The sequence below is a fragment of the Aplysia californica genome, unplaced genomic scaffold (genome assembly GCF_000002075.1).
Source record: "Aplysia californica isolate F4 #8 unplaced genomic scaffold, AplCal3.0 scaffold00678, whole genome shotgun sequence".
Taxonomy (NCBI): Eukaryota; Metazoa; Mollusca; class Gastropoda; order Aplysiida; family Aplysiidae; genus Aplysia; species Aplysia californica.
In genome coordinates, this window is record NW_004797948.1 from 111,776 (window position 1) to 125,702 (window position 13,927).

Consider the following 13,927-nt stretch of genomic DNA (forward strand, 5'->3'; position numbering starts at 1 on the left):
CACACACACACACACACACATACACACACACGCACTCACACACAAACACACACAACACACACACATACACATAATAATATGTCTGACGTGTTTCGTTACATCAGGAGAATTCCATTTGCGGTAATTTCAGGAACTGAATAGGATATTTTGTGACAGTACGATATAATAATGCGTGGCATAGAACCGTTTTAATTCGGATTTCGGCACATCTCATTTGCGATATCAAGTATCGTTAAACTTTAGGGCGTACATATTTTTTATAGGCACAGCTACAGGTTAACTTTACTTTACACCAATACTCCCCTCTTCTGCGTTTTCATGGTTCAGGACTGTCATGAGACTGCATATTAATTAATTAATTCATCCATTCATTTGTTTGTTTGTTGTTGGGTTGTTTTTTCCCCCACACTTTCATTATCTGCATTTCTTTGAGGCTTCCGTGGAAGGCAATATGGGAAGCACGGTGTTTCTCTCAGGAAGCGGGGGGTTGGGGGTGTAATTAGGTGGAATTAATTAAATATTGAAATTCAAATTAAAGGTCTGCATAATATGTAGATCTAATGGTTAAATAAGATCTTCACCGGGAGAACTGTTTTCAAGAGATGACGTTGTTAACATCGTTTGGTAAAAGTGGATAATATGTATGCAAGGAGGTTATAGCAAAACATTCTAAGGTCCATGGATATAATAATATACGCCTAGATTGTCTTAGTTTGCCTGCCAAAACTAAATTTCTGGAAAATTTAGATTTTTGTACTGGACCCTACTTCCGGCTCATCCTCATCTTTGTTGTAGATCTATGAGGTTGTGACCTGTGAACTCAGAACTGTGAACGGAATCACTACATTGATCAACTACACACAACACAGTTCAACAGTAACACACTCATCACTCAGCTGTGCGACTGTGCGAGCTTGGCGCGTGATCCAAATGAATAGAGTGTAGAATCTAGTCAACTACTCTGTGTGTAGACCTGAATCAGAGACTAGTCTAAAGTATTGAGTGGAAATAAGAAATCATGTCATCTTCTCTATCAGTATTTCAGTGTGAAAGCTGCCGATCAATTCTTGGTGATTCGTCGTCATATGTTTGTTTCAACGAAGATCTTCGCAGTGTTACTTTGTCTATGCCCACAGGTGACAAGAGATGATCTAGATCTAGATCTAGATCTAGATCTAGATCTAGGCCTACTGTACCAGTAGTTGAAGTTGTTGTAGCTAGATTCTAATATTACTTCTGATGACATGATTCATGATATAGGCAGGCGCTATTTGCTACGCCGCGTTCTGAATAGCTCCCGTGCTTCTATTTGAAACGCCGCTTAAGTTCTTTAATGTACCGCTAGCCATGCAGTCTAGCCTAGCAGTCTAGCCGTCATTAAGTACGGCTTGCCTCTTCCTTTGGTGAAAGGAAAAGTATAAGCTATACAAAGGCCTGTGCTTTGTACAGAGCTCCTCTTGGGGACAAAACCAGAATGTGCATGCTTCACCACTACTTTAAAAAACTACAAAGCAATGTAACTTGTAAGTTATAATTTATGGGAAAAATTTGTTGGTCAGTCAAGAAGAGGACAAGAAGCAAGAAAAACTTCCAGGACCGGGATCGAACCCACGCTCATAAAATAATGGTTGGGCTTTGAACGGAGACGTGCTGTCACTTCGGCCATCAGAACTTCCAACAACGATAGGTAGATTAAGCTTATAGCCTAGGCTAACACACGGCTTTTTATTTAGCACTTGCGCTAATGGCAACGCAGTGTTTTATTTAGTACTGGTGCTATTGGCAACACAGTGTTGCAAATAGGCACTTCCTTAAATCAATTAAATTTTCGGCCTGCTCTAGATTCTATTTCTCCGAACGGAGTGACTATTCGGACTCGTGTCCGAATATGAAAAAATGTTATTCGGACTCTGCTTCTTGTCTAGCATGACATCACTTCCGACTTCTGACTTCCTGTGACTCGTGACTCGGGCTTCCTGTCCTGCGTCACTCGTGACTCGCCTCAGGCTGGGTAGAGACCGGGATCACTTCGGGCAAAATGGCGTTTTGTGCAGGAGCCGAGTTTTTATCATATATATGAATGATGAATTTGAGGCCGGCCTGAAAAGTTATAGTGCTTTTAATAAATGCATGGGTCTCAATATTCCGCTATTTAGCGGATTTCCGCTACTGTACTGCCATTTCCTCCGCTAAACTCCGTTACCGCGACAGCGGGCCAATCAACAAGAGAGTTGCTGGGAGCAGGGTGACTGTCAGGCCCCGGGAATTCGAAGAAAAAAAAATTGCAGAGACCCGGGAAAATAATATAAATAAAAGATCACGAATATTTGAAAACCAAATTCGATAAAGTTTTAAGTTCATTTTTGCATGTCGCTTTTGTCGGTCTGAGAGTACGTTTCACGCAAACAGGCGACTATGGCGGCAAGTGGAATTGTATGTGACTCGAGGCTCGACCGGAAAATCAAGATCTACTTTCGCTTTCGTTACCACCCAGAAATTTGTCAAAATAATAGTCTGATAACGCAACATTTGTAACACGTAGGTTCTGCATTACAAACGTGGTGTCGCCATGAAAATAATCAATATAATTCGTCACTGTGCTTTCACTTGAGGGGTAAAAAAGTAAAAGAAAGCTATACAAGCGTCTTGTCGGGCTCGCTTACTGAAAAGTCCTTGCCGGTCAGTGAACCTGCGAGCGTTCTGAGCGCTGCGAAGTACAGGACTCCGGAGTGGGGGGAGATTATTGATTTTTTTTTTTTTAAGATATACTTGGGGATGGGGGGGGGGGTGGGGGGGGGGGGAGGGCTGGACGCAACATCAGAGGACCAAAAAAAAACTGAACTTGGAAGCACATTTTTAATATTTAGAATTTTGATTACTACTACAGCTCTCTGAAAAGTAAAGTGCGCGTTGGTGCAGGCCTTGTGTGAAATCGGGAACCGTCATAACTTGTAAGCGTGTTATTGAACTTAAGGGCCTAAGTGTTCGCGTTTCATTGGACGGGTGACAGTACTTATATATTAATTCTCTATATTTTAGCTTTCTGTAGAAGATTTGCAGATTTCCAGTGTCACTGCATCTTGCCCTCCCACAGTTCTTACACATCTCACACTGAATAGGTCTACTTGAGCTATTCAAGTTATTACTCTACTTTGAGTTTGAGCATTAATTTTTGTCTTTCACGTATATTATGATATGAATCATGACACCCAGACTGGTTCATGACAGTCGATATTCTGGTTCTAGGCTTTTTCTCAGGCTCAAAACTAGATTAATTTTTAAATAGTCAATATATATGCAGGCGAATATTATGATGAAGGGAAAATATAAATAATAAGTCACACAAGACCCCAGTGCGCCACCACTTTCTGTACGTAATCAGGATTGTAAATATTTGGTAAGCGATTCTTCCTTGAAATTATCTTCCAAACCCTCAAATTGGTGTGAAATAACCTTGCTTTGATAAATCAATGGTTTTTATTTCAGCATTCTAGGGTTCAACAGTTATACAATGTAATAATAATGAGCATTTCACGAAAATGGGCTTCTGTCGTGATCACTCGGAAAGTTCCTCCTTTTTTAAAATTCAGAATTGAGACCCATGTAAATGTTTATTTGTCAAGAGGTCATCAGAAGCAATTAAAGATGTCTCGTTAGCGTGTGTTGGGGTCGGATGGGCGGCCTGCACATGTGTGGCTGTGTGTGCGTGTCAGGGAGGGGGCGCACTATCGGGACGGGCGTTGAACGTCGCATACGCGTCAGTCTTTTTTCTCCTGGCAACTGATCGTTATTACAATAATAAGCTAGTCTTGACGTAGATCTCTAAGTAATGATTGTGCGCTGGTCTATGTAATCAAAAGTTGCCGTATGCTCGGCTCTGCACAGCTACACAACTTTTTCTTGGTAAACAATCGAGATGACACAGGCTTGTGTATTAGAACGAATCCGTCTTTTTTTTTACACAGCTCATAATATGCAGGTGCCAGGTGGTCTGCTAATCTTCATTTTTACCTTTTTCTACAACAAAGAAAGTGGGAAACATGGGGGGCGGGGGGGCGTATCAATGAGGCGGCGGGCATCGGATCGGCAGATAAGGTGTGGGGGAAACTAAAAAATGGCGGAAAATGGGAAGCACTGAACGTTAGATCTATAGAACGAAGACACTTCCTTTTTTCTGGACCCGAGTCCGAATAACATTTTTTTCATATTCGGACTCGAGTCCGAATAAAGACAGCCTTCTCCGAACGTTTGGGGAAAATAAACTTGAACTCTATTTCTCCTAATGGTTTCCGTTCTCGAGATTTGTTGATCTAAAATTACGAATGGAATGGTCCATGTGTGTGTGTGTGCATGTGTGTAGGTGTAAGGTGTGAACGGGGGGGGGGGGATTTTTTTTTACATGAAGGACTTTATTTTTTTTGCTGGATGACTAAATGCAAAATAGGTTACTGCCAACGTCGATAAGTCTTGTTTTCTCTGCAGTACCTTTTGAAGGTATTTTCAAATGTAGTATAGTCCGGGAACGTTGCCCCAACCACAACTGAGAAACCGTTTGGAGAAATAGAGTTCTAGTTTATTTTCCCGAACGTTCTGAGAAATAGTCCCTTCGTTTTCAGTTTGTAGACACTTCCCAAGTGTGTTCCAGGAATGAGTTTTCAGACGTCCTTTAATTATGGAAGAGCCTGTTAAGTTAAATGACAGCTAAACTGCTAGGCTAGCCGGCTAGATTGGCAGGCTAGCAGTACTAAATTACGGTTAGACGGCAAGACTAGTTGTACTAGGAAGGTAACCGGTCATTTCTCCCCCCTTCTCTCTCTCCCCTCTCATTCTCTCTCTCTCTCTCTCTCTCTCTCTCTCTCTCTCTCTCTCTCTCTCTCTCTCTCTCTCTCTTTCTCGCACACACAGACACACACACTGCGCTGACAAAATTACACGCTTTTAACTCGAGAGCGCTGGAACGTTTGTTTACCCTCAATAGTAGCTTTTCTTGTAGATTCTATGTTCCTTCTTCCAGCACAATATTTGATTCGGAGTAGAAGAGACACGAAGTCGGGTTTCGTAGTAGTGTAGTTCTGTACCTAGTAACCAAGTAATTTTGTATGGCTGTCTAACTTCTCAGTTTGTCGCAAATTCATTAGTGCAGGTTTAGCCTAGAGAGTTCTTTGGCCTGACTTTATATTTTATGGAAATCACAGAATCTTTTTTCAGTCTCAATATTTAAGTATCTTAAGTTTAGGGTAAAAGTAAATAAGTAAAACTGTAAGCCAGGTTTTGAATTTTGGGGCTGAAGGAAAGGGCATTCCGATCTTTTCTTTTTTGACACTTTATACTTTATCTTTACTTTTTATGTAAATTGAAAGCATCATGATAATCATACTCTAGAGCATAGAAAGCTTTTCGACAATGTGCATTTTGGCAGCGCTGAGAAAATCGTATTTAAACTCCTTAACACCATCATTATTATTACATTATAATTTTAAAAAAAAGATTTTTATTCCCCGCGTCGACACAATTGAGAGTAGGCGAACTATTTCAGATTTCAAAGTGTTGGACAGGTTGTCATCATGGGCAGTCTGGCATGCACACATTGCGAAATTAGTGGGATGCAGAAATCTTTTCATTTTTGGGTGTTTTTTTTAATTCCCCCCGTCGACACAATTGAGAGTAGGCGAACTATTTCAGATTTCAAAGTGTTGGACAGGTTGTCATCATGGGCAGTCTGGCATGCACACATTGCGAAATTAGTGGGATGCAGAAATCTTTTCATTTTTGGGGGGTTTTTTGGTAAGTGTTTTACGGCGCTCGCAACTGCACAAGGTCATATGAGCGTGCGGGACACAGTAAACATTTTCAGTTTGGTAGAAAATTTTGAATTTTGCTGGCGTGGCGGCCAAAGCCTACTCTTATCGATCTAAGACTTCCAAGTAAGAGATCTTTAATGTGCGCAACTTGCACATGGGACCTCCAAGATTTTTTGCTCTTGTCCGAGAAGGCTAGGTGTCTACAGATCTTTCCTACTATAAGATCAGGGGTGTGGCTGAAAGACAGCAGTAAGAAGGAGCCAAGGAGTAGCAGTAGAAAGGTGGCAGAAAGAGTCAGGAGCCCAGATGAGGTGGCAGAGAAGGTGAGGGGGTGGGGACAGACAGTAGAGACGAAAGCAGATGACAGAACCTTGCTAGAGAGCAGGATAGGAGATGAAAGAAGACAATTTTAGAGAAGAAAATTTTTCCGTCGGTACCTGGATTCGAACTCGGGACCTTTGAATGAAAGGCGAACACCTTAACCTCTAGGCTACGAGAGTCCCTCTATTCGTTTTATGATGAAAAATATATTACAATAACAATGCATACATAACATATTGTATGAAGAGAAAAGATTCAGGACCTAAAAATATGTTCCCTTTGTGTTTCAGAATGCGCTTGGTCTATATATGCTAAACTAAGTAAGCTATGATGGTTTCTTTGTAAATTGACTTTTTCTCTTATTTTCCTTCAGGTACACAACCACAGTTTATTGAAGTGCAGGCTCTGAAAAAGAAGCACCAAAGCGAAATTGTGGATTTTCATAAGAAGTGAGTAATGTTTATATAACTCGTAGGGACTTGAAATTGCAACAAAAAAAAAAAGTATAGTGATCCACATGACTCCATGAAATCTCAGACCCTCCAAAACGAGAAGAAATTTTTGTAGTTTGATGAAATCCAACATAGGCCTACATGATGTAATTCATCATGCTCATTAGCAAACTAGGAACATAGCCATATGTTGTGTTTGGTGCTGGGCTGTGATTCCAAACCCTGGCTGTCTGAGCTGGCTCAGTCATATTACATAAAAGTAGGCTGTTTGTTGCACATTTTTCACAATTTGAAATTTCTGTTTTACAAAATTGAGCATTTGTTTTTCAGAGAAATGAGTATGGCTTTTAACCCATACTGAATAGCTTACTCTATTCTACAAGAGCAGCTTTGATGGTGTGTGTTTGCATACCCTTTTTTTCTCTAGCACAATTTCTGATTTCACTGATTGAGTATAAAAATGCGCTCACTGTGTTTTTAAGCCAGATCTCGCCACCCATAACTACTTGAAGTATGTTGATGGAGGTGAGAAGAGGGGTGATGGAATAATGACACCGTCTCCCCCCCCCCTCTCTCTCTCTCTCTCTCTCTCTCTCTCTCTCTCTCTCTCTCTCTCTCTCTCTCTCTCTCTTTTTCTGTCTCACTTTCACTGGAACCTCAGCAACGTTGAACTTTTTACCTGACAAATTTGTTGGTTTGGGATTCACTCTTCCTTGTGGCTGAATAGATATTTTTTATGTTCTGTTAATGATTTAATATATGCAAATGAAAGTTGTCTGTATTTTCAATGTGTCTTAAAGTCAATTTTATGTTTTTTTCACTTCAGAGTCTTTCAGACTGTCACCTGTAAGCACTGTTCACAGCCCGTAGGAATGGTGTTCCATGATCTTCCTGCACATTTATCCCCTATGAATCATCAGATAACATTCCTCGTGGACCAAATCTCAAGGTGATCATTTTTCATTTGCTGTGCTTCTTGACACTTGATTTTTCTGCAAGATTTAGCAAGGCAAATATGTAACGGTAGTCTCGTCTAAATGCATGTTGTGCAAAGGCATGCTCCGCTCAAACGCACACTTTCATTGTATGACATATATATCTCTTGCCCAGTCCTATGTGTTCTCAAGGTGTGGACACGCTGTCCATTACTTTCATTATACTGCGCCTCTGCTCTTACTATATAATTTAGATGTTCAAAGGCACTGTCACTTCCTCCAAACACATATTTCAATCTAAAAATCACGCTGACAGTGACAGCTTGACAAAGGGAAATCTTAACAACATCCTTGACAGTGTACAACATGAAAACTAAGACAGGTCTAGACAATCGGATATTTGCTGAGGCTGTTCCTGAGGCAGCACAGTGAAAGTGATGGACGGTGTATTCACACTGTAAGAATACATAGGATTGGGCTTGGGATATGTGGGGGGAGGGGGACTAAAATGTCTTTTGATTGGTCTCTTGAAATCTTTGAGAGGTTTGTCACTGGTGTTTGGGGGACTGTAATGTTTAGTTAGGTCATGAGGCCCATAGGTCAATGATTTAGTCAATTGGTTATCTTCGCTTGAAGAACTTATAATATACTTGTTCAATTAGTCATTAGAGACAAGTCTCTCACTTTCAGAATGTCTGATGTTACCCATACTTTTACCAAGCTGCAATACCAGGTAGTTGGGAGTGGTAGTTTGAAAAGCCGTGTGGCTGGGTGCTCTTCCCTCTTTGATTATCGCCAACAATCTCTCCTCTGTTCCCAACGTGTTGGCACTCATCTGTATCGGGAAATCCTTTATATGATTCTTTCGTTTCATGAGATTGTTGGTGAAAGCGACCCTCACTCCAAGGGAGGCAACAGTTATCATCAACCGTTTCCCTCTGCTCCTAACACGTAGGTGCTTATCAGTGTTAGGGAATCCTGTACAGTGGAACTTGGTTTCAGTGAACTCGGATTCAATGAAAACTTGGATTCAGCGAAAAGAAATGGATGGATTCCCAGTTTTATTTTTTTGTTGTTAAGATGAATAAGAACAACTCGGATTCAACTAACACGAAAATGAGCTAGCTCGGATTCAATGAAGTCACTTCAGGGTGAACAATCCCTGCTGACGAGACTTCTTGGCTCTTTTTGCACAATGTGTGCTTGGTAGAGTTCAGTGTATTTTCCTTGAAGTTTCCTACATTTCTTTATTATGGTAGCAAGGAAACCAAAATGCCTCTCAGTAGAAACCGAACTGCTTTTGATTGAGGAAATTAAAAGGGTGCAAAATAGCAGGAATTTCAAGGTAGCCTACCACTTTTTACTTCCTTTTATTTTGTATATTACTTGCTGTAATTATATGTTTGTTATAACAAACACACGGATTCAAAGAAATTGAAAGTCAGGCCCGATGACTTCGTTGAATCCGAGCTCTGCTGTATTAAACAGTTATGTTTCATCATGTTGTTGGTGATAATGATGCCCCATCCCCCTCCCCATCCCAAGGGAGGTAACAACCACCACTAAAATTTCGAGAAAATGAGATGGTTGTGTCCCTTTACCCCTTTCCACAGCAGAGAAAACAGTAACTGTTGAACTACTAAAATAATCTCATTTTAATTTAGTAGGCTTTTTCTTTCAAATCAAAGCCTCAGTGCCACTTAACTTTCCAAGAATGTAGCTTTTCACAATTCACACTAGTCGACCTTCATTATATCCTTTCTCAACCTGTGCTGGGGTAAATGCCGCTAACAATAACTCTCCATCATATCCTAAGCTATGGTCTCTACCTTTGTCCACTTTTTTCCATGTCTTTTAAGTCCATCCTCCAAGTATTTTTAGGCCTTCATCTCTTTCTCCTTCCTTGTGGATTCCATCTTAAGGCTAAGTGGGTAATGTTCCCAATCCTATTCAGTTTTTTCAAGGTGTGTCCAATCCACTTCCATTTTCTCATATTGTGTTGTACATTTATTTTCTGTTGTTTTGTTTGCTCCCATAGTTATTTATTTCTTATAGTGTCAGGCCAGTGAAATTTAGGGATTTTCCTTACACTGCAGTTGGACAAATGTCTGTAGCTTTTATTTTGAGGAGTTTGTTTTATGTTCCCTTGGTTCTGATCCATATATATAGAACAGTACTCTTTTGACACCAATGTTTAAAATCTTTATCTTTGTTCTTATTCCAAGAGGTCCTAATTTTCATACATTTCTAAATTGTGTGAAAACACAACTCGATCGTCTCGAAGCTAGCTGATAACAGGTTAGAGAGTGAAAAGTTGTTTTGCACATTTTATGGGAACAAAGAGTCTACATAACAAGAGGGGCCACTTCTCTCTTTGAGCCAATTAAAAAAGTGTCCTCAAAATTTGGTGGCGCCCTCTTCACAAATGCGCACCCTTGGCGAACAGAGTTACCCTACTTGAGTTTAAAAAATCAAAGTGAAACTAGCAAGTTTTTGAATAAATTTCGGAAGAAAGCTTTTTTAAAATGGTTACGCTGACAAAAAACCTTCCGGAGGAAAGGGTGATTGTTTTCTTCGTTTAATTTGACTTTAGAATGAAAGGCGAGAGGTCATTAAAAAATTTTTAAAACCTAAAACTCCGCACTGAACGAACCCAAACTGCTGATGAACTGCAGTTGATCTGCGCACGCGAGGAAGTGCTATTCCTATTCTTCTTCTGGAAAAACGAAAGAGAGCATCAAAACAGACTGCAGCGCCATCTGAAGCAAAGAGCGAACTTCCTGCGGACACTTTTTTGGCTGAGTGGCCCATCTTGTTATGTACTATCTTTGATGGGAACAACCTATGATGTATGGAATGTCTGTCTGTGAGGACTGATTTTGAAATATTGTTTATATTTTTCTGCAGCTATGAAGTTGGAAGTCCCAGTAATCAACCAAACAGCATTTTCACTGAAATAGAAAAACTCCAAAAAGAAGTGACAAAGGTAAATCTCTCATTATATATACTGGCTGTCTCTTGTAATAATTGTGATAACTGGTCATCTCTATGATGAGCTGTATTTCAGGAGCTACTAATAACATACATGGATTAACGGATATAGGTTTGTTTTGAGTTTGAAGACACAGATGATTATCAGTCAGAAGACTTCCTCTGCTGCAGTCGTGTGAGTTATTGTATGCCATTAAAGGGAGACCATCTGCCGAAATTTTTACGACTTTACAATTAATTCATTTTCGTTCATGTATGTTATTGGTTGGTTTGTTCTTGTTGTGATGCTTCAGACTTTATGCCAGTATTTAACTATTTCATTCCTAGTAGTTGTAGAAAGTGAGAAAGTTCTTAAAGTCAACTAAATCAATGATAAAGGAGAAAAAAAAAAAGGATTCAAACAAAGGACAAATCAGGCTGGAACTGGAAACAAAAAATTAAAGTGGTGTTTTTTCTCTCTAGTATTATATGAAAGTAGAGTATGCAGGATGGGCTTCTTCAGTTTCATCCTACCAATATACTGACAAGAGCCTTAAGTATTTACCGTTTGATCAGCTTGATTTCTTTTCAGTTTGTGTAAATGTACAAATAGAATCCATTTATAACAACTAGAATAACAAGAACGTGTGAGGAACAAGATTATTCTTGATTCCTGTTGGGGTTTTTTCTCTCTTCATTCACTCGTTTCAAAATTTTACTTTGTACAATTTATTTTGATTTACTGTCAGGCATGGATAACTCAAACATGTTCGGAAGGGGGGGGGGTGACAAAATATGTGTATGACACATCCATAATCTGGGTTAATGGATATAGTGTAGCTGTGCACCTAAGACAAGATCGCATTGAAATCATTAATGTAGCGTTAATGCACATAAGACAAGAAAGCAACTACAGCAGTTATGGTTTCGACTTGCTTTTCACAAATCAATTCCCATAAACACAGAACACACTCTTGTACTTCAGTGTAGTGGATCAGAGCTGTAACTGCAAGGTTAAAAAGTCGCTCTCTAATTAGAACCTCACCAGACTAACTCTTTTCCCTGTGAGCAGCTAGTAAACAGTTCAAGAAAGAAAAAAACTGTCCCAAAAACTTGTGAGAGTTACAGAGAATGTGAGAGCTGACCACAATAGCAAAATATTCAAGAGATATGAGTTTGGGAATGGCAAATTGTATGAGTTTTCCGTGACTTTGAGTTTTCTATGTTCATTTTATCTGTGCACCACTGTACGTGCATTACTTGTGCACCGTCTTTCAGTGTCATTTGTTTTATTACTCAGTTTTTGTTCATAGTACCTCAAAGGGCTCAATTTGAAAGATTTTGAGTTCCTAGATCTGGAGAGAAATGCTAAGCCATTTGAGTGATGTGGCTCATAGCAATAAGCAACATAGCTTATTATCTTTATACAAAATTTAAAAAAAATGTTTGTGGGTGGTGTCATTCATCAAGTCTCTTCAGGTAGAGATCCATTACTGTTTTTATGATATGGTTTTGTATTACTAACTTGATGCTGTACACATTTCTTATTTGTGCATACATGAGACAATCTTAGTTAATCCAAGTAGCCAACTCTATTTCCTATCTTGTTCTTGATATTTTTTTTCTCAGCTTCAGAGAGTGATGCTGAACATCAGTGACAGAATCGTAACAATTGAGAAGTGCTTTGCACCTGACGAGGACCAGTGAGGCTTTGGACCAGAAGCACTGTACTCTCCCTTTTTTTCATCTTTGTTGTTCTCTTAATTTTGCTTGAAATTAGAAAGAATGAAATGTTGATGATAAAAGTTAATAGTGGGTGGTTGGCGGGTGCTCTGGTGTGGTTTGCTCCTTCTTTCCTATAAAACTACTGTCGTCTTTATCTCTCCAAGTTCTTTTTTGTGTTTGTTACTCTCTTGCAACACCTCTAATCTTCGGCATTTATATGACCTTGTTGTGTTGCAAGTGCCGTAAAACTCTTACCCAAAGAAAAAAAAAGAAAGTTAATATTAAGACACACCTTTTTTCCCCCATGCTTTTGACCACGTTTGAAAGAGGATTAGAAATTGAAAACAAATTGTTCACGATTACAGTAATGTTTTTTGTGTCCCTCGCTATTATCTCTGGCAACATCCAAAGGTTTATATTATTCTTCAGGAGTGTTGAATAGGACTAGGTGGTAATTGAATGCAGCTGCTAAGTGATGGCAATGCAGGAATGAACAGTACCGGGTATTAATTGTGTCACCACGCAATGAAATCAGGCGCTCGTCAGCTTTTGGGCACATGGAGTTATAGGTATCATATTAAAGTTTGTTCTTTTATCTTGCTTTTGTTGAAAAAAGTACTCATCTATCTTGAATAGAAGTCGAAATATTTGCAATTGAAAGAGTTGGGGGTCATCTGGTGTCAGAGGTAAAACTAGGGAAAAAATTGCAGCCAAAGTTTAGTGGCTTCCAAAGCTTTAGTGCCTTTGAAAACTGCATATACGTTTTTTAACTAAAATCTAGACTGAAATGTCTTCTTAAATGGACATAAAAGGTGTTAAACCAAAAACTGAAAATTCTTTAAAAAATGCTCAACAGCCCGAAAAGTGCCAGTTTCTTTGATGTCATTCTTTTTTGACGAGCGTCTGATTTCACCACGATGCCTCGCAGCTTTTATTCAAAGTTTTTTTTATCCATAATATACCTGGTATTTGGTGGAAATTGCAGAGGTAGTGTACAGCATCCCTTAAATGTATATTTATATTGTTCATGTATGTTGCTGATTGTGTAAATATGATTGTCCATAGTTCCGTAGGTCACAAATTAGTTTTGGTTAAGAAATTGATCTTATTTTGAGATTTTTAGATACATATTTACCCATGCTGCCATTTTTACAATTCTTTGGATAAGCTCATGAATGGGGAATTTTTTGCCATCAAAATTTTTAATCTTTTATGATGACACTATATTCTACCCAAATGTGAATCTTATTCTTAACAATGTAGATTTTATGTTTGTTACTGAATTCAGTATCTTTTACTCATTATTTTATGTAAATTCTCTGAAGCCTAAAGCTCCTTTTTCTGCTTTCAAGAAATAGCCTCACCTGTATTTAGAAAGGGACCTTTTCCTTTTCTATTGTGTGCTTGGTGTTTTGGGGCGAGAATGCTGCATGACTGACTGATTGATATATTGTGGAAAGATGAAAGAATGTAGATCTAATATTCTAACATAATCCTTTGTTAATGGGTGGTTTGCTCCTTCTTTCCTATCAAACATCTATCATCCTTCTCACTCCTCTTTCTTTTTTGTGTTTGTTACTCTCTTGTAAAACTTCCTAATCTTTGGCACTCATATGACCTAATTGTGTTGCAAGTGCCGTAAAACTCTTACTTAGCTAAGAGCTTATGTTGTTTCCAATGTTGAGTGGCTGTCGTTTACGTCATCTTCCTTGTTTTTGCCTTC

The 13,927-nt window shown here is 39.1% G+C and overlaps 1 protein-coding gene across 1 annotated transcript; it reads left to right on the forward strand.

The window, feature by feature from the left end:
* Positions 1-836: 836 nt before the first annotated feature.
* LOC101849407 (kinetochore protein mis18) lies at positions 837-13,675 on the forward strand. Its single transcript, XM_005108323.3, has 5 exons — positions 837-1,136; positions 6,496-6,571; positions 7,401-7,523; positions 10,417-10,495; positions 12,109-13,675. Exons 1-5 carry the CDS (start codon positions 1,019-1,021, stop codon positions 12,184-12,186), a joined length of 474 nt encoding a protein of 157 aa, XP_005108380.1. The 5' UTR covers positions 837-1,018; the 3' UTR covers positions 12,187-13,675.
* Positions 13,676-13,927: the final 252 nt, after the last annotated feature.